Here is a 24,593-nt window from a genome sequence, read left to right as displayed (position 1 = left end):
TAACTCTACTACTTCATCCAGAGAAATAAAGGTGATCCACATCTGCTTTTGAGGATCTAATTTATTATAGGTCAAACTTTTTAGTCATTTTTTAGTCCATTTTCATTATTGGTCCATTTATGATATTGCAATCATAGGTGATAACTGGGATTGTAAGGGTATTTATAGCAGATACACATTTCATTCTTTGAGTTGAGCTCTGTTTTTAAGACAGCACATACTCTCCTGTAGCGTTCCTTTTGATTGTTTCTTTCATGCTAGCATAATGAATACTTTAGCCTTCCTTGACGTCAAATACTTTTAGGTTTGATCTTGTTCCATAATTACTACACCCACATCTTTATCCATTGGATATGTGCTTGTCATTCTGCCCTTTCACACATTTTTCCAGCCCAAACTCTAACCTACCCCTGCTTCATCACTGAACCCTTAACTCTCTTTAACAGTCTTACCAACATGTTGTCATTTTCGGCATGCATTTCAAATCATCCACAAAATACAGATGGTTGTAGTTTTTGCTATCTTTTTGTAGCCATTTTTTGTTGAAATCTACAGTTAGTGGTTTGAATGCAATTCAAAATAAAAGAAAGAGAAAATGAATTATCTTGAAAAAGTTAATGCTTATGCTGCTGGAATTTATATTAACAGTTGTAGTGTATGACAAAGTTAGATGTGTATTCTATACAGACATGTATTTCAGGAATTTGATATTACTGGGAAAATCCTCAGAACACCCAAAGTTTTCAAAATTCATGAATGGGGCACACAATCAAATGCACTTTTTAATAATAAATCCAAGCAGTTCTCAAACTTCTTTTCTTGTTATGATAGTTTAATTAATTAAAGTTGGTCTTCACAGCTATAAGACCCACAGTGGCAACCTTTCTGCTCAGTAGGGAAATGAATTTTGTTCATAAATTTATACATCGTCTCAGTCAAAATTGAGGTGAGCATTTTGTATGAAGTGGAGAAGCAGGCAATAGTATGATCATTTCTGAAGAAATGGCCAAGTCAGCCTCTCTAAATTATTGACCATTTCTTCTATGTTCTTTATTCATTCTACATTCTCATTATGGGTATTTTCTGTACTTCTATCTTTTTTCCAAAATTCATCAATCTCATGAATTGAAGGAGTTTCTTTTGTCTATAACCCAATTTCCATGTAAAAACATCTTTTGCATCTGACATAAACAACTGTTGCCTGTGAAGTTTGTTTCATTTATCAAATCTCATTCTTTGAGCTTTCAGCAGTACTTATTGTTTCAGGGTCTCTTTGATTGATGGAGTATCATGTTTTGAAGTGAAGTTACTTAATATTTCTTAATCACCTTCTGTCCTTATCTTGACAGATTTGCTAACATATATTTAATCCAAGATTGATAATTCTACTCTCATCATTTCAATTTCTTACTCAATTTTTATCTTCCAGTTTTTTTTTGTTTTTTTTTAGTGCAGTGTCCTTTTTGCCTTTTCATTGACACACATTTCCTTTATATTACCATTACTGTGGCATATATAACTTCATTCAGTTCTGATACATCAGGCTCCATCTCTTCAATTATTGCTTTAACAGCCTGATTTCTAATTCTTATGTGTCCTGGGATTGTTTGTCAGTTTTTGCAATGATTTTCTTTCATTCATACTAATGTTTTTTACTTTTCCAAGTTCATTGAGAAATTTCTTGTTAGGGTTAGGGCTTGGATTAGGGTTAGGGTTAGGGTTCTAGCCAATCTTAAAGCTCATGACTAAAAATATCTTCATCCATATTGTTAATATATCTTTCAACTTAAACTTGCTCTGTGGTATTTCTGATATTTTCATTTTTTTTTTTTTTGTGCAATTTCTTCTGGTGACAACTTGGTCACAAAGTTTTAAGGTTTCTCTACTGTCATGTATTCATTTTCATCCTTCCTTCGTGTTTATATTTTCAAATCTTTCCAACTTTCCTCTTGATTTCATTTAATTCTGCATCTGTTAGTCATTTGTTTCTAAGAATGTCTCTTATATTTGTAAGTTTGTTTTCATCCATGTTTGGTCTAATGTCTAGATTTCTTTCTCTCCATACCTTAAAAGAATTTACCATGTATTTGGATTCAGATTATTTGCCCAATGAGCAATAGAATGTATATATCACTTACTTGTAAGTTTCTCAGGTTCATTTGTAACATTTAGATCTTTGTCTTCTTAGTGCATCTGAACTTGAAAGGACTGGGTTGAGATTAATCTTATTCAAGTCCATATTTGGAGAAGAGCTTGTTTCAAATGCAAACTTTTCAACCCCAGGCTGATTCCTCCTTGAGGGATGCAGCCCTTGTTGATTCAAGTGACAACTGATCTGGTATGTGTTTTCGTCAATAGACATTGCGAATTTTGTATTTTTTGTTTAGTTATACATTTTATCTGTTCCTATCAAAGGATGATTTTGTTGAAGATAATACATCTAGGACAATTATCAAACAAGACTAGTAAGCTTATCCTGCCCATGAGACACAGCTACTCAACGTATTTTTGTTGTTGTTATTTGCCAAATGTTGAACCAACTGAGGGACCAGCTATCTGAATTGACAGTAACTTGGTAGATAAAACAGTTAAGGATATGAAGACAAGGAAACCCTTCAGCCCCTCAAGAATCACTGCTGTAATGCTTAAAATATTTGACAGTGTAGGCTAGTCTAGTCACCCACATAGTTAATAAGGTGATGCACAGAGGAGTCATACCCAACAACCAGTGTAGCAGCACCATAGTCAGCTGCTACAAAGGTAAAAGTAACACCTTAGATAGAAATAATTACAGAGGTATCAATCTGCTGGATCAAGTGATAAAAGCCACGGAGGGGGTTACAGCCCAACTAATTAAGGAGAGAATTAGTTTAGATGAGATGCCAGGGAGAAACACTGCTGATGCCATATTTCTGGTAAGGCAGCTGCAGGAGAAATACTTAGCTAAAGATAAACCTCTGTACCTGGCTATTGTTGACTTGGAGAAAGCCTTTTACAAGGCCCCTGATCCATTATCTGGTGGTTAATGTGGAAATTACGGATAGACAAGTGGTTGATGAGAGCTATACAAGCCATGTACAGGGAGTAAGGTGTCAGTAAGGTGAGGGTTGGCAATGAGTATAGAGAAGAATTCAGGGCACAAGTAAGGGTTCACCAAGTAGGGGTTCACCTCAGTTCCTTCTTGTTCATCATAGTCCGCCAGGCGATAACAGAGGAATTCAAGACAGGTCGCCCCTATGAGTTCCTCTATGCTGATGACTTTGCTCTTATAGCTGAATCACTACCAGAACTAGAGAAAAAGTTTCAGATGTGGAAGCAAGGTCTAGAATCAAAGGGCCTTAGAGTTAAATTAGCAAAAACCAAAGTCTTAGTAAGTAGGAAGGTGGACAAATCACAAATCCCTTAAGGTAGATGGCCACAATTGATCTGTTGAAAAGGCATAAGTAGGAACTCCATAAGATGTACCTGGTGTAAGTTATGGACACATAAGAGATGCAACAATATCAGAGGAAAGTTAACAGGGCAGATAGTTTTTGTGTGTTGAAGGTGCACAGGTACAACAAACATCAGAAACGTACAGAAAATAGATTCCATCAAATTCCAGGGGAGAAAACTAGAAGTAGTCGATAGCTTCTTTTACCTAAGTGACCAAATCAATAGCAGGAATGGATGCTTTGAAAGCATACCTGCTAGAATAAGAATAGGGCAAAATTCAGAGAGCTCCTACCTCTCCTCGTAACAAAGAAACTCGCACTCAGAATGAAAGGCAGACTGTATGATACCTGTGTGTGAACAACCTTACTACACAGCAGTGAAACATGAGCTGAGACTGCTGAGGACATGCATAGGCTCGAAAGAAATGTATTGGCTCCTCAGCTCACAAAACTGGGGGTGCTCCCGTTTTGCTGCAAGTTGCAGTACACCGCTGCCAAGACATCTCCAAACAAGTCTGGCATACAATTGTAAAGCTCATAGGATAGACCATCCAAACCCGGCGATTTGTCCCTCAAGCATTCTGCCATCGCATCCCTCACTTTAATAATAATAATAATAATAATAATAATAATAATAATAAATAATAATAATAATGACAACAACAACAAATAATAATAACAACATTGAAAGAAATGAAGCTAGTATGCTCCATTGGATGTGTAATGTCAGTGTGCATGCATAACAGAGTGTAAGCGCTCCTGAGATAACAGTTGGACATAAGAAGCATCAGATGTGGTGTGCAAGAGAGATGACTGCACTGATATGGTCATGTGATGTGTATGGATGAGGACAGCTGTGTGAAGAAATGTTGCACTCTAATGATGGAGGGAACCTGTGGAAGTGGTAGACCCAGGAAGACGTAGGATGAGGTAGTGAAGCATAATCTTCAAATGCTGGGCCTCACAGAAATAATGACAAATGACCAAGACCTTTGACGATATGCCATGCTTGAGAAGACCCAAGTGAGACCATAGTCATGGCTGATGCCAATGTCGTTTAAGTGGCCCATTAAAAGCACCCTTCAATCACTGGGCAATATGCTGTGTTTGTGAAAACCTGTTGAACCGAATGAAATCAGAGTCGTGACCAATACCAATGTCATCTGACTGGCATCCATGCCGGAGGCATATAAAAAGCAACATTCATGCATTGGACCCCATGGAGGCAGTGTCAGGTGACCAAGACCCTTGGCAATATACAGTGCTTATATTAACCTGTCAAGCCAATTAAGATCATAATCGTGAGTGATACTGATGTCAGGTCAATGGCACCCATCCAGTAGCACGTAAAAAGCACCCACTACTCTCTCTGAGTGGTTGGCATTAGGAAAGGCATCCAGTAGTAGAAACCCTGCAAAATCAGACTGGAACCTAGTGCAGCCCCACAGCTCACCAGTTTTCAGTCAAACCGTCCAACCCATACCAGCATGGAAAGCAGACATTAAACGATGATGATGATGAACAGTATATGCCAAAGTGATGCTGGGGTACAAATATAGAAAAAGCAATATAATCATCATGACAATGCACCTGATAAGGGTACACCAATCATATGCATCACAACCAATTGTGTGGAACATGGTGACCTCATTTCACAATAGACAGTACATGATCTTGCAGATGGAACCCAGTTAGAATTTTCTTCAGATCAATTAGTCCATCCCGCTCAAAGTTCCTATTAGGGTGGTCTAAGGATGACAAATAAAAATACCTTTGTTCCAGGGGTGAATTATTCAAGCCCTAAAGAATCCATCTCAAAAACATGGTTATGATGCTCCCCCATTACTCCGCTTGTGATCAGAGATGCACATATTGTCAGCCACTATGGACATGCTCACCTGATTTAGGTCAAACAACTAACACGCAAATTTGTGGTTTTGAGCAGAATATCTGGTGTTGGTGTTGTTATTATTATTATTGTTATTATTATTATTATTATTATTATTATTGTCATTATTATTTGGAACCACATGAGAGGCCCAGGTGGCAGAGGTGCAACAAGGCAACAAAGCCACCATTTGGTCTCTGGTAGGTGAACAGGGACACGAATTACTCAAGCCAAATAAAATGTGTGAGGACAGAAGGCCAAGATGCTATCAATGTGGACAAAATAACCACCTGAAAGCCTTTTGCCCATGACTAAAACAGAAGGAGGACACTACCCCCTTGATACAAGCACCACTCACACCACAAACAACTGAAGCAACCCCAACTACAGAGGCAACCCCAAGAAAAGAAAGCAGAGAGGTCTCCAGCAAAAACACCAACAGCAAATACTACATGAGAGACAACAACGCCAACAAAACAGAGGTGTTGACAACAATCACTACCACAGTAGCTACAAAACACCAACAACACAGGTCTTGCCAGAGGAACAAAAATCACCAGCAAATTTCAACTTCAACAAATTTTATATTTCCCCAAAGAGTTGATTTCAAGTAGATTCTAAGAGCATATTTGATATCATTATGGACACCATCATGGAAGACATTAGAATAAATATCAAATCAAAGTTAAACTCACCTGGCCAGCAGGCTGAAATTGAAACAAATAAACATTTATAAGAATAGTGAATAACAAGAATAATACAAAAGATATTTTTTAAGATGAGAAGATATTTTAAGACAATGAAACTCAGAGGTGTGCATTAAAAGAGTTGGTTTTCAGACAGTTATGAATATTATTTGCTGCAACATCTTATTTAATAAGACAAAACTAAATCTGTTTTTAACTTATAAGGCCTAAATAAAATTGAAAAAAACTTTGAGAAACCTTCATGACAGCTTTTGTAACATGTTATTACCAGACATTTGACAAGTAACCCAAAAGATCTAGTTATCAATCAAAAAATTATACTAATAATAATTTCTTATATTGGCAAAATATAAGTGTTGGATGTAATGGCATGGGATAGCGGAGATATGTGGATGGTTGGTGTACATGAGTAATTATATTGTGAGCAAGTAAAATATAGAAGTGAGGAGGTAGCAGTGGGTGCAAGTGTGAGGGTGGAAAGAAGGTAGGAGGAATGTGAATAGTGTGTGTAAGGGTATTGGTGTGAAATGGTGTTAATACAGAAATGAGAGATGAAATGAGAAAAAAAATGGAAAAAGAAAAAGTAACAACTGTACAAGGAAGGAAATGATTTTTCTGCTTTAGTAAGAGAAGAAAATTAGTGAGGTATATGGAATGGCAAGAAAAAGTGATAGAAGTGTGTGCATGTGTCTAAATGTCCAGCTTAAAACAATATTTGATCAATCATTCCATATAAAAGGTGGATTCATGATATTTAAGTTAATCTGATATATGACATGCACTAAACTTGTCATCCTTCAGTCCCTCTTGTGACTTTACAGACAATTATATGTGTGTCTAGACACACACATACATATATGAACCATATACATAGATATCATCATCATCATCATTATTCAAAGTCTGTTTTCCATGCTGGGAGGAATAGTATTGACTGGGTGCAGTTTTGTGCCATTTGAGTGATTAAAAGTATAGAGGGACAGAGATAGGTGTATCAAAATTTGGCTGAGCAAATTATTCATCTTCATTTTTGTAGTTCAAGACTCCACAGAGCAAATGTTCCATTGTTGTTTCTATAACATTATGTAGGTAAAAGCTAAATCTCTTTTAGGATTAAGTTCCACTGTATTTAAAATTGCCTGCTAACCAGAGGAAATTAACTCAGAACTGCAGACAACAAACAAAATCATCAGTTTACATCAGTAAACAATGCAACCCATGTCCCCATGTCCATGGTAACTATCTACTGTTAAGTAGACTTAAACCATTGAGACCAACTTAGACGAAACACAAGCATGAAGCAATTCTTATGATTACATATCAGTTATGAAGGCTGTGTATCAAAGCAGTAACCTATGAATTTGGTCTCAGTAAATTGTATTAAGAATCATCTTGGGAAAGTGAAACTTCCTAAAGTACAGGTTGGTTTAATTTAGCTACTTTCATGTTAAAATACATTGAATGACTTGTGAGTATAAAGCAAAAAATAAACCAGTATCCTTACTATCAAAGAATATTTTAGAGAAGGATTTTCATCAAAATCAGTTGCTGTTATCTGCAAATTTGGTATTTTAGTGTTTACTGTAATATTCTGCAAAAAAAAGCAAAATATTAAGGAAATATAATTCAGCAAATATTTTTTTTTCACTAGTTTTCATATTAATTCATTCTATGATAAAGATGACACATTTCAGAAAACAATTCCCCCCTACCACAAATGTCTTTGCTATGAAAGCAATACATATATAAACATTAGGTCAGAAAGAAGGTCCTGTAACATTTTTAACACAATCGCTTCAGGGTACTTTTTCAATACTTATTGTCAAATAAACATTAAGTTTTACACTTTAATGCTTTATTCTTCACAGATTACTTTATAATATAATGGTTAAATTTGTATGATTTATTTTACCTTTTAAAATGAGTTTAGATCAGACCCCTATCAGACACTGCATATTGTATGAATTCAAAAGAAGCAATGGAAACAAGAATATTCATTCTGTCTGTGAAAACAAAGCTTGAAGTGTCTGGACATTCCAATGATGGTTTGGCCAGTTTTACTCAGGAAATATTTCTTTCACATATTTCCTTGATCTGCATGACCATGTTCTGTCAATATTGAGCTTCTGGAAACCATAGTTGAGAAAACCCAAGGGAAACTACATGAAAATTGACAAAACAGTTCAAGTGAAGTCACATTTTGATCACAAAACACTTGCATGAACTAGGAAAAGTATCTAAATTTGGTTAATGGGTGCCTCATCACTTGACTGCTTATCAGCTTAATCATAAAGTTGTTTTCTGCTCATTATTGAAGAGTAGGCTAGCTACAAAACCTTTCCTGGATAGAATCATCACAGGTGTGTGAAAAGTTGGTTTTCTATAATTATATTTAACAAAAATGAAAAAAGAGAATCCATCCTCAAACATTTACAACAGCTAAAAATGTGCTCTGTTTGGTTGGGTATAAAGAATGTTTTATACTATTAAGTGTTAAAGTAAAATGCAGAGGAATACTGTTATCAAATGGAAGCATTGCACACAAAAAAAATTGCAGCAAAGGTATTCCTCATTAATCAAATGTACAGGGGCGTTGCTCCAACATAATAACACAAAATCATATCCTACTGAAGTCATTCATGAAAGGATTACTGCCTTAAATATGAAAGTTGTACCTCACCATCCTTACTCTACCGATTTTGTTCCCTCTATTATCTTTTCAGACCATTGCAATATTTATTAGAGTGAAAACAATCTATAAATATCTAACAATTGTGATCAGCTTAAAAATGAAACTTGAAAAATTTTTCACCCAAATGATTGGAATTATGTTATCAAAAATGAGAGAATATACTATCTTGACAAAAAATATCAATTAAAACCAAATAATTATTTACTTTTCTATCTTGAAATGCAACAGAGCTTCCTTACCAATCTAATATACAATGGGTGTGAGAAGTATTTCAGGACACTAAATAATTATCAGTTTATTATTCTCTTAAATCAATTAAAAGAATTTATTTCTTTCCTATTATCCATGGTAGATAAAGTGCTGACACAAAAAATGAAAAGATATGCAGTTATTGCTGCGATATATGTGGAATGCATCAATGTAGAAATTACCAGCTTTCTACATGTTGCAAGATCTTTGCACGTAAAGTTCAAATAGAAATGGAAGACTCTGGCAGGGATGTTTCAAACGTATCAAAGAGAAAAAAGCATTCTAAACATTTTTACACTATAACGACACTGCAATTCATCCAATGGGTTCAAAACATTATTGATGATGATTCCACAAAATCTATGAGGGCTATTGCCAAAAAACTTTAGGTGTCAGAACAGACTATCAAAACTGGTGCATGAGGACATTCGATACAAGTACTGAGGAGGAGAGGCCAATTGATGTCTGCAAAGACACAGAAAAATCCTTTGATCCTTGCCAAGTGGTTACTTAACAAGGTTAAAACCCTTACAAATATGGCATGCTTTGATTCTTCTCTGAGGAAAAAATCTTCATCCACAGCCAAAAGTCTAACAGGAAAAATTCCAATTCCTGATGGTTAAGTGCAGATCCTTCTGTTTTCATTGAATGATGCACACCAAGTTTCCAGCAATTGCGATGAATTTAGGAATGCTTAGTGGTGAATGCCATGTCATTCCACCTCACATCTTTTGACAGGATTTTAGAGTTAATACTATAGTATACATTGAGCTGCTGGAGATAGATCTGTTAAGTCCTAGGTGGATTAAGTATGCAATAGAAAGCCACATGTACTTCAATAGACTCAGCACTTTCTTTCAAATTCATATAACCCAAGAATGAATGTCAGTCAATCGTTACAATCATGTAACACCAAACTTGTGGCCTCCAAACTTGCCAGATTTAAATCTCATGGAGCAATGGATGAGGAAAGCTGCATCAAGAAGTGAAGATCTCTAATTATGGAGGGAACATGTGGAAGGGGCAGATCCAAGAAGACATGGATGAAGTGGTGAGAAAGAATCTTCAGATGTTGGGCCTCAAAGAGGAGATGACAGGTGGCCAAGATTCGAAGGGTTTTCTATGCTTGAGAAAACATGCTAAGCTAAGTAAAACTGAGGCTGTCCATGCCTATAGGCATGTCTTCTGCATCCCTCTCTCAGCCAAGAAATCCTAGTCTTGCAGACTTGTGGGTGCTAGTTTCGCATAAAAGTACCTTTGGTGGTGCCATGTAAAAGTGTCCATGCCAATGTTATGTAAAAGCACCATTGCCAGTGTCATATAAAAGCACTTGTGCCAGTGGTATGTAGAAGTGCCTGTGCCAGTCCTATGTGCTGGTGCCATATAGAAGCATATAAAAGTGGCTAAATAGAAATCATGCCAGAACAGACAAATGGAGCCAAGGCCAACTCTTGTCAAATCATCCGATCCATGCCAGTATGGAAACAGACACTGAAAGATGATGATGATCATGATGATGATGATAATGATGATGAAAGAGACACTAATATCCATCTTCATAATACTGTAGCTTCATTAAAGGCTGCCATTGTCTAGTTGATGTCCAAAATTAAAAAGGAACATTAAATGCAGGCATATCAACAATTCAGACTGTGCACTGGAGCAGTCAACAAAGCAGAATCTGTATTCAGAATAAAATCTAAGGAAACTGATTCTGGCTGTCAGTTTGTTGGGCGTTCCTCTGCTCGCCATCCAGTGATATTCATCATTGATTCAATAAGTTCATCTACCAAAATAGTTCACATCTATCATGCTGCATCTTATGATTTCAACATAATCCTTACTCAGATGGTTATGATGCTATATATATATATATATATATATATATATATATATATATATATATATATCATCACCATCATCATCATCATTTAATGTCCACTTTCCATGCTAGCATGGGTTAGACAGTTTGACTGTTTGACCTCATTTTTTATGAGATTGATGAGGCTTCTTGAGCACACTGAATCTCTAATCAGCTCAGTCTTTTATGCAAGGTTCAACAACCTGACACTGGTCTTCACTACTTCATTTCATGTTTTCCTGAATCGTCTTCTTTCATAAGTTCCATCCACAATCAACAGTCTGTACTTCTTTATGCAGCTGTGCTCATCCATACCCATCACAAGACCATATCAGCAGTCTTCTCTTTTGTACACCACATCTGGTACCTCTTTTGCCCAATTTTTCTCTCAGCACATTTGCACTTTGTCATACATGTACATTAATCTGACACATCCAGTAGAGCATGCATGCGCATCTCATTTCTTTCAAGTATTCTTATGCCTTCTGCAGTCATGTTCAATACTTCACTTCTATGAAGCATTAGAAAGAGAGAGGGAGAAAGAACGAGAGAGAATCTTTTAAAAGAAAATGTCAAATTCTTACCTCTGGTATTGTTGCTTTATATCGTTGACTTCCGAAAACTGGAACATTATCATTTTCATCAAGAATTATTAAGATACAATTTTTACCTGAGCCATCCTGAATTTAAAAAACAGATATCAAATGTTATAATTCCATACGATTTCAAGAACATGAATTTGATCTTGTTGATGTGTAAGCTTCTCTTCAATATAAGTATTTTTACATCACAAAAAAGCATGCATATGATAATTCAACAGTTTTGCAATCATTTGTATGAACTCATTATAAATTACATTATTGGAACTTATTTTATCACTGCTGTTAATAATATAAAGGATAAGTCAAATTAATTTTGAATAACAATATATATTTTTCACAAGCAAAATAGCTAGTTGGGAAATCTCTGTAAGAGATGAACGTAGTGACTATACTGAGAAGTAATGTTTATTGCCACTTCAAGATGGCTGTTCTACACAAAGGGGGCTTCCTCTTGGGGTTAAAAATGGTAGTAACACCAGTTCATTTGGAATAGCCATGTTGCAGTGGCAACAAACATTACTTCTCAGTATAATTACTCATTTCATCTCTTGCAAAGATTTTCTAACTAGTTACTTTGCTTGTTGTTGCAAGATCAGTGACTGATTGTCGCTTATTTTCTATATGTTGCGAACTGGGGGAATGGGGAATTACTGCTGTCACTAGCAGACAGGTATCCAGCATTGAGGATAGGCAAAAGTAGCCCGAAACCAGACAGTCTGCTGGCCCTGTCAAGTCACATAAAGATGGTAGAGGTTCACAACCTTGCTTGCAAAATATATTAGGTGCAGATTACTAGAGGAGGCTTCCTCTTGCGGGTTAAAGAATGGTAGTAATGTCAGTTCATACAGAACAGCTATATTGAAGTGGTGACAAACATTACTTCTCAATATATATTTAGTTCTATCTTGGGAGAGTCAATCTGCCGATAAGAACAACACACATTCAGGTTCAATTCCACTTCTTTATACTTAGTCAATTATTTAAATATCTATCTATCAAACTAATGATCATTTGTTTAATGTATTGGTTAAACCAGTAGTTTCCAAAATGGGCAATACCACTCCTCTCGGTGGGGTGGAAAGATCCAAGGTGGCACTGGAAAGAAAGGGGCAATGGAGGGCAATGCCCCACCTCTACTTTTCAATGTTACATTTAAGTTTAAGAAATAGTGCTCAAATATCAATCTGGAAAATGTTTTAGTAAAACTAACTTCAAAAAGCAAGAACAGAACAAAAATTTTTTTCAAAATCCAAAAGTTTACTAACAAAGCTGGTTATAAGATTTTAAAGAAAGTTTTCCAGGAAGATGTAAACAAAGGACATTGAACAAAAGCAACAGCAACAGTGAGAAGAACAGATCATCATCATCGTTTAAAGTCCATTTTCCATGCTGGCATAGGTTGGATGGTTTGACTGAGGTCCAGAGAGCCAGCACCAGGCTTCAATCTGATCTGGCAATGTTTCTATAGCTGGATGCGCTTCCTAATACCAACCACTCTGAGAGTGCTTTTTACATGCCACCAACACAGGAGCTAGTCAGGCAGGCCAGGCATTGATCATGTTTGGATAGTGCTTTTTATGTACCACCAGCATGGGGCCAGTCATGGGGTACGGGCATTGGCCACGTTCGGATGGTGCTTTTCAGGGGCCACCAACATGGGGGCTAGTCAGGCAGTCCTGGCATTGATCACATTAGGATAGTGCTTTTTACATGCCACCGCCAAAGGAGCAAGTCAGGGGTACTGGCATCAGCCATATTTGGATGGTACTTCTTACGTGTGACTGGCAAGGGAGCCAGTCAGAGGGTACTGGCATCAGCCACATTCTGATGGTGCTTTTTACGTGCCACCGGCACAGGGACCAGTCAGGTGTTGCTGGCTTTGATTATGTTCGGATCCAAGTTTGGATGGTGCTTTTTATTTGCCTCTGGCACCGGAACCAGTCAGAGGACACTGGCCACAACTACAATTTTGGTTTTACTTGACTCAACAGACAATTCACAAGTCCCGTCTGGGAGATGGTTCTCCTTGTTATGTAAGAAGGGTGTTGGGATAAATTCCATGTGTTGTACCCAGTGCAAGCTTTGGACATATAAGAAGTGAAGTGGCATCACAGGAAGGTTAATGGAGAATAGAGTCTTTGTGTGAGGCAAATGTGCAGGTACAATAAGCGCTAATAATCTACAAGCAACAGATTCCCTCAAACACTCGGGGGACTCATTACAAGTAGTAGATAACTTCTTTTACCTAAAAGACCAAGTTAGCAGTGGTGGAGAAAATTCTGAAAGTGTAGTTGCTACAATAAGAATAGGCTGGGCAAAGTTCAGAGAGCTTCTATCTTTGTTGATAACTAAGGGCCTCTCTCTCAGAGTGAAAAGCAGATTGTATGATGCCTGTGTATGTACAGCTATGTGACATGGCAGTGAACGTACTTTGACTACAGAGGACTTCCGAAAGCTTGAAAGAAAGGAAGCTAGCATTCCCCACTGGATGAGTCATGTCAATGTGCATACACAACAGAGTGTATATGATTCAAGAGGGAAACTGGATATAAGAGGCATCGGATGCTGTGTGCAAGAGAGAAGACTGCACTGGTTTGGTCAAGTGATGTGTATGGATGAGGACAAGTGTGTAAAGAAGTGCTAAGCTCTAATTGTGAAGGGTACCTGCGGGAGGGGTAGATCCAAGAAGACGTGGGACAAAGTGGTGAGAAAAGATCTTTGGAAGATGGGCCTCACTGAGGCAATGACAAAGGAGATGTAGCAATTTGCTATTCTTGATAAGACATGTCAAGTTAAGTACAATGCTGTCTTCCACACATAAAAGCTTCAGACACCGCCAGGGTAATAGTAGGGGCCACATAAAAAAGCACCTGTGCTGGTGCTGTGTAAATGCACTTATGCTGGTAACATGTAAAATGCGCATCCAGCACACTCTGTTAAGTGGTTGGCATAAGGAAAGGCGAACCATAGAAACCATGCCGCAACAGACAATTGGAGTCTGGACAGCTCCCAGCTGGCCAGCTACATGCCAAACTGTCGAACCCATGCCAGCATAGAAAATGGATGCAAAATGATGATGATGATGATATAATATACATAAAAATCACCATCTGATCGTATCGCCAGCCTCATCTGGCTCCTGCACATAAAAACACCATCGAGCGTGGCTGTTCGCCAGCCTCGTCTGGCACTGTGCGGTGGCACATAAAAACACCATCCGAGCGTGGCCGTTCGCCAGTCTGGGTGTCGTGGCACATAAAAACACCATCGATGGCCGTTCGCCAGCCTCGTCTGGCACCTGTGTCGGTGGCACATAAAAACACCATCCAGCGTGGCCGTTCGCCAGCCTCGTCTGGCATGTGTCGGTGGCACATAAAAACACCATCCGAGCGTGGCCGTTCGCCAGCCTCGCTGGCACCTGTGTCGGTGGCACATAAAATCACCCACTACACTCTCGGAGTGGTTGGCGTTAGGAAGGGCATCCAGCTGTAGAAACACTGCCAGATCTGACTGGCCTGGTGCAGCGTCGGGCTCCAGATCCCAGTTGAACCGTCCAACCCATGCTAGCATGGAAAGCGGACGTTAACTGATGATGATGATGATGATGATGATGATGATATATATGATCGTTACCTGCATCGCCTTACTGGCACTTGTGTTGGAGGCACATGAAAAAACATTCAAGCAAGGTCATTGCCAGTGCCGCTGGACTGGCTCCTGTGCAGGTGGCACATAAAAAGCACCATTTGAGGGTGGTCGTTGCCAGTACTGCTTGACTGGCCCTCGTGCCGGTGGCACGTAAAAGCACCCATTATACTCTCGGAGTGATTGGCATTAGGAAGGGCATCCAGCTGTAGAAACTCTGCCGGATCAGATTGGAGCCTGGTGCAGCCATCTGGTTCGCCAGACCTCAGTCAAATCATCCAACCCATGCTAGCATGGAAAGCAGACGTTAAACAATGATGATGATGATGATGAAATATATATATATAACTCTACAAGGTGTTAATTCTCACCTTACTGACAATGGCTAATAACTGAGACATTTGGTGATATGCTGTGCTGGAGAAAACCCATCAGGCCAAGTGAAATCATGTGTTTGATGCTGATGTCATGTAACTGGCTCCTGTGCATGTGATAAGTAAAAAGCACCTTTTGAGTGTTGGGCCTCATGGAGGCAATGACAAATGAGCAAGACTTTTGGCAATATGCTTGAGAAGATGAACCATCAAGTCCTGTGGAATCTTAGTCATGACAGATATGGTGTCATGCAACTGGCACCCATGCTGGTGGCACATAAATGCACCCATTACACTCTTAGAGTGGTTGGCTTTAGGAAGGGCATCCAGTCACAGAAACCATGCCAAATCAGACTTGAGTCTAGTGCAGTACCTCAGCTTACCAGCACTGGTCAAACCATCATATGAATGCCAGCATGGTCAACAGATGTTACTGATGATGATGATGATGAGAAGGAGGAGGAGGAAGGTGGTGGTGGTGGTGACGATAATTATGATGATGATGACAATGAAGATGATGATGACAACAGGCCACTCTTAAAAAGTTAAGTATTAGAAGTATATATTCTTACCGTAAACTCAACAAATCCGTTCTGCAAAATAATACAAAGAATTATGTTCCTATTCAAGAAATTAATGTTTTATTATAAATACATAAATAACAGTACATATATCTGATACAGGCAAAATATAAGCAAAACCTTAATTCAACAATACTCTTCTCCCAATTATCAAGTTATATTCTCTCTATGTCATTGTTAATAATATCACACTCTCTGATTCTCACCAAGTTGGCTAAAAGTACCTCATCCAACTTAACTTACCCTATACTTCAAACAAAACAGATTTTGAAATCCTTCCTCCTCAGATATGCTTCCTTTAAGCACCCCTTCTTTGCCTGTTTTTATCTTCTCAGGCTCACATTTTCAAATATTCCAACAAAACATTAACTTTATTCATCTTCCTACCATACTTTTTGCAATTGTCAAATATTACTTTAGTAAGAGTAAAACAAATGAAAATGCCTCTGTAAATATAATCAAAATTCTCAATAAAAGCCACAAAGAAATAATGCATATACCAGTATCATACATAATTCTTCCTACTGTAGACACAAGCCCTGAAATTTTAGGGGAAAGGTGGCTAACCGATTACATCAACCCCAATGCTCAACTGGTAATTATCTCATCAATGATAAAAGGACGAAAGACAAAGTCAACTTCAGCTGAATTTGAATCTGGAGGCTGGAAGAAATGCTGCCAAGCATTTTGTTAGGTCTAGTAATGATTCTGCCAGCTCACTGCCTTAACTAGTATCATACATAATGATACTCAAAGTAGGTATTACATAATGCTTATCTCAAAAAAAGGGAAAAAATAAATAGAAGGCCATGAATCTAATAATTCATTTAAAACAATAAACTGCTGAACTAAACAACTGTTTAGTGAAAGTATGATGGTAAAATTCATGGCTGTATAGCTATAAATGCAACTTACACACTGCCTAGATACTGAATATATCATCATCATCATCATCATTTAACATCCGCTTTCCATGCTAGCATGGGTTGGACGATTTGACTGAGGAGTGGCGAACCAGATGGCTGCACCAGGCTCCAATCTGATCTGGCAGAGTTTCTACAGCTGGATGCCCTTCCTAACGCCAATCACTCTAGGAGTGTAGTGGGTGCTTTTACGTGCCACCGGCATGAGGGCCAGTCAGGCAGTACTGGCAACGGCCACGTTCAAATGGTGTTTTTTATGTGCCACCTGCACAGGTGCCAGTCCAGTGGCACAGGCAACGACCTCGCTTGAATGTTTTTTCATATGCCACCAGCACGGAAGCCAGTCAGCTGTCTGGCAATGATATATAACGCTTTATTCACCAACACCCTGCAACTACAGAACTACAGTTAAATTATATCTACTTTGTGTTTCTTATCATTTTTACAGTCTTTGTCATGCTTCTTTCTCTTGATCAACTATTTTCCATTTCTTTCTAACCAATCAAATCATATTCACTGCCTTTTCCCTTTTAATAATTTAAGCTAACTCTGAGCTATTGATGCTTCATCTGATACACTATACCAATATACTTTTGCATTTTCACACCACTTTTCTTTAATACAACACTTTATTTGTTAAGATTCATTTTATTGGTCCTTGAGGAAATATTGGTTCATTTTCAAATCCACTTCTAGTTTACTTTGTTTTACACTATATCTCTGGAAATACTGTAAACCTAATACTTCCTACAATAGTGATTCACCTCAAGAGAGACATGATCTCTACAATAAAGCAGACCACCTAGATGCTTCATTACTCAAAAATGAAAAAGAACCTTCCTCTGAAAGATGATGTTCGAAGTCCTTCAAAACAACCTCTCTATCACTGGTATCATGATAAAAACAGTCTACTTTTGAAATAGTAAACATAACATGCTGCTCGATTTTAAACCAGTTTCTGGATATTTAGATGCTTTTAGCAAGGTCCAGGCTGTTGCTGCAATTATTCAAACTGTAACTCAATTCAAGGGAAAGCTGAAATCTTCACAATTGATTTTCGCTTGTGACTTCATACAATCTGCAAGATATTCCACTTTCGAAATTGCACCTGAGATTTCTCATTTGTTATCAAGAAAATCTTTACTAATGTCCAAGAATTCTCATATCTGACACTTTTCAGTCGACATGACTAAATTTTGTACAAAATTCTCTTTCCTCCCCATCTCATTTATAGTCACCAGTGCAAAACCTTCTGTGTTTACTTTAGTCTACCACCACTCTCAGACAGTGTGCTCTCAAATGGGCCTATAATCTCAATTAACCAATGAACTTTTTATCATTTTATGTCTCATCCCATTTTCAACTGAGTGACTACAAGTTTTATAAATAAAGATAAATGAAAATGCCCTTATCAACAATGCTGTTTTGTTTTTTATTTATTTTATTTCATTTTCATTATTTATTAATGTCAGCATGTGGAAATTATTTCAAGAAGTTTTGTACATACCGGAACTTTTTCTCTGTCAATTACTTTTACGGTAACCAAATCAAACTTGTTACATGATGCAGTATTAATACAAGAAGGATTATCTACTACTTTTATATATTTCAGTATATCATCTCCCACTAAAGTTAATTTAGGGAAATTGTTTCCAGTCACTTCAACAGTTGCAACAACAGTGCCTGAAAAAGAAAATTTACTATGAGTAAAAATGATAGCATTAAATTCATGGTATTCTCAGCATTTTGTTTTTCTTTCATTTTTACTGTTTTATAATCAATTTTTGCATACTAGAAAAGATAAGATGGCATTTATTGAAAACATTTCTTTTTGTAATTGGATGCCCTTACTAGAATGATTTTACCAGTCAAGCAAACTGGAACAAGACACATTTTGTGCCTTGCTTAACCCTTTACCTGTCAAAAACATTTGCATAAGTTTGTCCTAAATGTCTACGATTGTTTTCAGACTTTTAGTTATTCTTTGCTTCATATATTCTGAGTAATATAAAACACTCTTTTCCAAAGTCCCAAGCTACTCTAGTGAATGAAAAAATTGGGGATATGTATAAAATATGAAATATGGGCTATAGGAAAATATGTCCTGTGTTTGTCATGTGATACATAGGACAGGCAACCTGCAACATAGACTAGTAGTTAGTGACTTCAGGATCAGGGCTAAATGGATTCCCAGAAGACGACCGGCAAGGAGAAGAAGGGTCTGAAGACTTAAAGATCCTGCAAATGGAAAGAGATTTAGGGACATATTACTCAAACCCTTTGACGAAATAGAAGGGGATATAGCTTCACATGGTATAGAAGACTACTGGAGGTTCCTATGGAACAACCTGCTAAGAGTCACCGACCAGATCTGTGGATGGTGCAAAGTCCCCTCCCGACCCAAAATAACTTGGTGGTGGAACAATGTTGTTGACAGGGCTATTAGACAAAAGAAACAGGCTTGGAAGGACTGGAAGAACGGTGGTAGCAGGGAATTGTATCAGACTACCCAAAGGGGAGCTAGATGATGGTTCACTTGCGCTGAATGAGGATGCAAAGAGAGAGGTTTGGAGACACCACTATGAAAGGTTGCTGAATAAAGAAACTGAATGGGAGAATGAGAGTCTGCCAAATGTCGACCCAACAGAGGAACCAGCTATCTCAGTTGACAGTTCCTAAGGCAATTAGAAGCATGAAGACAGGGAAGGCCCCAGGCCCATCAGGAATTACTGCAGAGATGCTCAAAATATCTGGCAGTGTCGGCTATAGCCTAGTCACCCGTATAGTTAACCAGGTGATACACGAAGGAATTATACCCAATGACTGGTGTAGCAGCATAATAGTCAACTGCTACAAAGGTAAAGGTGACGCTTTAGATACAAATAATTACAGAGGTATCAAGCTGTTGGATCAGGTAATGAAGGTTGCGGAGAGGGTTATAGCCCAACTGATTAGGGAGAGAGCCAGCTTGGATGAGATATAGTTTGGTTTTGTGCCAGGGAAAAGCACCACTGATGCCATATTTGTGGTAATACAGCTGCAGGAGAAATACCTGGCCAAAGATAAGCCCCTGTACCTGGCTTTCGTTGACATGGAGAAAGCCTTTGACAGGGTCCCCCGATCGCTTATCTGGTGGTCAATGAGGAAACTAGGGATAGATGAATGGTTAGTGAGAGCTGTGCAAGCCATGTACAGGGACGCTGTAAGTAAGGTGAGGGTTGGCAACGAGTACACTGAAGACTTCAGGGTAGAGGTAGGAGTCCACCAAGGCTCAGTCCTCCGCCCCCTCCTATTCATCATAGTCCTCCAGGCAATAATGGAGGAATTCAAGACAGGATGCCCCTGGGAGCTCCTCTATGCTGATGACCTTGCTCTAATTGCTGAGTCACTATCAGAACTAGAGGCAAAGTTTCAAGTGTGGAAACAAGGATTAGAATTGAAGGGCCTTAGAATCAACCTAGCTAAAACCAAAGTCCTAATATATAGGAAGGCAGGCAAACCACAAATCCCTTCAGGTAGATGGCCCTGTTCAATCTGTAGTAGAGGCGTAGGTAGAAACTCTATAAGATGCACCCAGTGTAAGCTATGGACACATAAGAGGTGCAGTAATATCAAAGGAAGGCTAATGGGGAAGATAGTTTTTGTATGTGGCAGATACTCAGGAGCAATAAACACTGGAAATGCGCAGAGACCAACTTCTGCCACATTCCAGGGAGAAAAACTAGAAGTATTGGATAGCTTTCATTACCTAGGGGACCAAGTCAGTAGTGGAGGTGGGTGTGCTGAAAGTGTAGCTGCTAGAATAAGAATAGCTTGAGCAAAGTTCAGAGAGCTCTTACCTCTGCTGGCGACAAAGGGCTTCTCGCTCAGAGTAAAAGGTAGACTGTATGATGCTTGTGTACGAACAGCCATGCTACATGGCAGTGAAACATGGGCTGTGACTGCTGACGACATGTGTAAGCTTGCAAGGAATGAAGCCAGTATGATCCGATGGATGTGTAATGTCAGTGTGCATACTCGACAGAGTGTGTACCTTGAGAGAAATGTTGGACCTAAGAATCATCAGATGTGGTGTGCAAGAGAGACGACTGTGCTGGTATGGTCATGTGGCAAGAATGGATGAGGACAGCTGTGTGAAATAGTGCCACACCCTAGTGGTTGAGGGAATCTGTGGAAGATGTAGACCCAGGAAGGCCTGGGATGAAGTGGTGAAGCACAACCTTCGAACTTTAGGCCTCACCAAGGAAATGACTAGTGACCGAGACCTTTGGAAATATGCCAAATGAAACCATAATCTCATGGCCTATGCCAGGGGCATAACCAGCCCACTTATGCGTACCTTTTCCTTCTTTGGACACTAAATCTCTGCTTGCGAAGACCTGTTGAGGCAAGTGAAATCAATCAAAAGCAAAATCAAAATCAAAATCAAACTCGATGACTGGTGTCCGTGATAGCAGGGTGCATAGAGCACCATACGAGCGTGATCATTGACAGAGCGGCTAACTGGCTTCCGTGCCAGTGGCACTTAAAGGGCACCATTCGAGCATGATCATTGACAGAGCAGCCAACTGCTTCCATGCCAGTGGCACGTAGAAGGGCACCATTCGAGTGTGTTCGTTACCAACATCGCCTTACTGGCACCTGCGCTGGTGACATGTGTAAAAGTATTCGAGCGTGGTCATTGCCAGTACCACATGAGTGGCCCCCATGCTGGTGGCCCGTAAAAAGCACCCACTACACTCTCGGAGTGGTTGGCGTTAGGAAGGGCATCCAGCTGTAGAAACTCTGCCAAATCAAGATTGGAGCCTGGTGCAGCCATCTGGTTCGCCAGCCCACAGTCAAAATCGTCCAACCCATGCTAGCATGGAAAGCGGACGTTAAACGATGATGATGATGATGAAGATGTTCCAGTAGGAAGATTTTGAAATCATATACAAGCAGTCATTAGCCCAGGATGTTAACCCCACAGCACAGTCACTGTGCTTCTCTAATTGATTAAAGATTATAAACTATTTTGAGTACTATGAATCAAAAACATTAAAACATTAGCATGTATTTTTGCTAACTGCATTTTTATAAGTCATTTCTTAAATTACCAAAAAATAATGTTTTCTGAATTACACTGAGCCAAGATCACAATGTGTACACTGAGTATTTTCGTTCTGCTTTAGTCATTTTTGAAGGTTTCAGTTTATTGTGCTATTGATTCTAGTACAACTCATAGACATTTAAAGCCTTTTGTTTCGAATATTATTATGACTGATTTTCAACAACCTTCATTTCAGTTGACATTAAAAAAAACGAGTTATGCATGTGACAGATGTAGATGAAAAATATTCAACTACCATGCCTCATTTGATACTTTTCTATTGTGCAACTGGTTTGATATTTGGTATAAAGACTGCTTCAACTACTGTCCTCTGGCTAAAATTTGTGGTCTTTCTGATGAATATTGTATGACCTTGTTTGTGTAGTTTATTTTCCCTTTTGTGTATGGGTATATTGTTTCTACATGACTGAAAATAGGCTTCAGATTTTATGGCATTAGCAGACAAGAAATAAATTTTCCCTTTGAAGAACTATAGTATATTGCAGTTAAGATTATCAGATAATCTAACAGATAATCTTGATGTTGAACTGAGATATGTAGAGTCTATTATTTAAAACTTAAGTCCAAATAAATAATGAAATGCTCTTTGTTACACTGAACTCAAGATTTATGAATAAATAATCCAGTATCATATCTTTATAGAGACATACACATGTACATGTTTGTGTGTGTGATGAGGGGACTCTTTTGTATTGGTAGATAAATGCCCTGGTACTGGTAGCATAATAAAATGCACCCAACCAATGCTGTAAAATAGATGGCAGTGGGAAGGCATTTGATCATAAAAACCATGTCAAAAACATAAAAGGAAATGAATATGTGATCTCCACAAGCCACAGTGAAGTCAACCTACCAAGGTGAGCAGTAACTTTGACTAACATCAGATATAGGATAGAGAGAATTCTGTAGTCCTGGCCGAAAATCTCTATAGTGCTGGTGGCACAATAAGAATGCACCCATTCACTTCTACAATAAAAATTAGCCCATGTAGATGATATACAAAATAACAAAAATTGGTAGCTTTCCCTTCTGGTACATGTATCCTGGCAAGTGAAGGGTCATGGCAAGTGCTGAAGGGTGAGAGGTTATCATCCAATCCATGGGAGCATGAAAAAGATGATGATGATGACGATGACAATGATGATGATAAGGGTAAACCCAAATTTTTAAACATCATACCTATCATGTCATGCATGAATGACCTTGACTTTAAATCTGATATAGTCACATCAGTTAGTCATTAATCTACACATGCTAGAATGATTGTCTGTTTCTGTGCATTTCACAGTTTGCCTAAATTGAATAATGAAGGATTGAAAAAGCAATATATCTGTGTGAAGTTCTATTTAAAAATCTCTTACGGAAACTATTTGGATGTTGCAACAGGCTTGTAGTAAGTTTTGATTTAGCCATATACAATGTCATACATTTATGTATTATGAGCTATCATTTATGGCTGAAGTGGCATTTGAGATACATTATTGCTAGAAGACTTGTTTACATAATTCTCAATGCTTCCATATTTACATTCTGAATGTAAACACACTTGGTTTCTCACTTATTAGATTAAAGCAACTGATTTGGATGGATTAAAGTCAGAGAGTTATTCTAGTGAATTGGTATTATGACTGTCTTGCAGGTAGCTTTCTGCCTTGTTAATCTGGTGTATTATGAGACAGTATTTAGTATTTATAGCTGGGTTGGTATTCAAGACACATCTCATATAGAAGACTTACATATTTCTTGATGTTTCCTCATATTATATATATATATATATATATATATATATATATAAAGGTAATAGTGTAGCTGAAGTTAATCATTCTTATCTCTCTTTTCTAGATGTTTTCCTATGAAATAAATTTATATCGTGTTTTTAAAAGATGCAAAATTAACTTGATCTATTAAACAAAATTTTCCTTACCGTTCTTTTGATTTTCCTTTACTTCTATTTTTGGAGGCAATCCACTGGTGGTGGCAGCTGACATAACAAAAAAAATATTCATATTGAAGTATCTGGTATGGCATATGAAGTATTGGTTGAAACAATGAAATAGAAATATAAAGTAGTGTAATTCTTTTATGATCAAATCTATAATAAACTATTTAGCTTGCTGAAAAGTAAATGTACCATAAACACTAGTAACAAACAGAAAGTTTGATTCAATTTCTATAAGGTTGTCCCAAAAGTTCGTAGAAAGTCTTGGAAAATAATGGTCTTTATTTTGAGGAATAATTTTTGTTGTTTTTGTTAGTACTTGGCGAGTAAAAATTCAATTTTCGCAAGTATTTACGAACTTTTGGGACAACCTAATATTTGATCAATTTTTTAAAATTATTTTTAATTTAGATATGTAGAACATTTTATAGTTTAAGACCAGCAGAAGATAAAAAAAAATAATAAAGACTTCAATAATAACAACCAGTTAGTGATGTGGATTAAAAAATATCTTTAACATATAAATATAAACAAATTACAGAAGACTCCCACCAACTTATATAAAAACAATCAAAATCAGCTAGGTTT

The 24,593-nt window shown here is 37.9% G+C and overlaps 1 protein-coding gene across 1 annotated transcript in view; it reads right to left on the bottom strand.

The window, feature by feature from the left end:
- Nucleotides 1-24,072, bottom strand: part of LOC115231208 (protocadherin gamma-B7-like) — a 29,191-nt gene extending 5,119 nt beyond the window's left edge. The window contains exons 1-6 of the mRNA XM_029801280.1: nucleotides 23,991-24,072; nucleotides 18,464-18,639; nucleotides 16,025-16,045; nucleotides 11,416-11,511; nucleotides 7,534-7,620; nucleotides 6,018-6,029 (exon numbers count right to left, since the gene is read on the bottom strand). Coding sequence (XP_029657140.1) covers nucleotides 6,018-6,029; nucleotides 7,534-7,620; nucleotides 11,416-11,511; nucleotides 16,025-16,045; nucleotides 18,464-18,639; nucleotides 23,991-24,072 — 474 coding nt within the window. The remainder of the gene's footprint in view (nucleotides 1-6,017; nucleotides 6,030-7,533; nucleotides 7,621-11,415; nucleotides 11,512-16,024; nucleotides 16,046-18,463; nucleotides 18,640-23,990) is intronic.
- Nucleotides 24,073-24,593: the final 521 nt, after the last annotated feature.

This window comes from Octopus sinensis, unplaced genomic scaffold (genome assembly GCF_006345805.1).
Source record: "Octopus sinensis unplaced genomic scaffold, ASM634580v1 Contig17799, whole genome shotgun sequence".
NCBI lineage: Eukaryota > Metazoa > Mollusca > Cephalopoda > Octopoda > Octopodidae > Octopus > Octopus sinensis.
The sequence above is the reverse complement of the archived record's forward strand: the minus strand, read 5'-3'. Positions and strand labels throughout refer to the sequence as shown.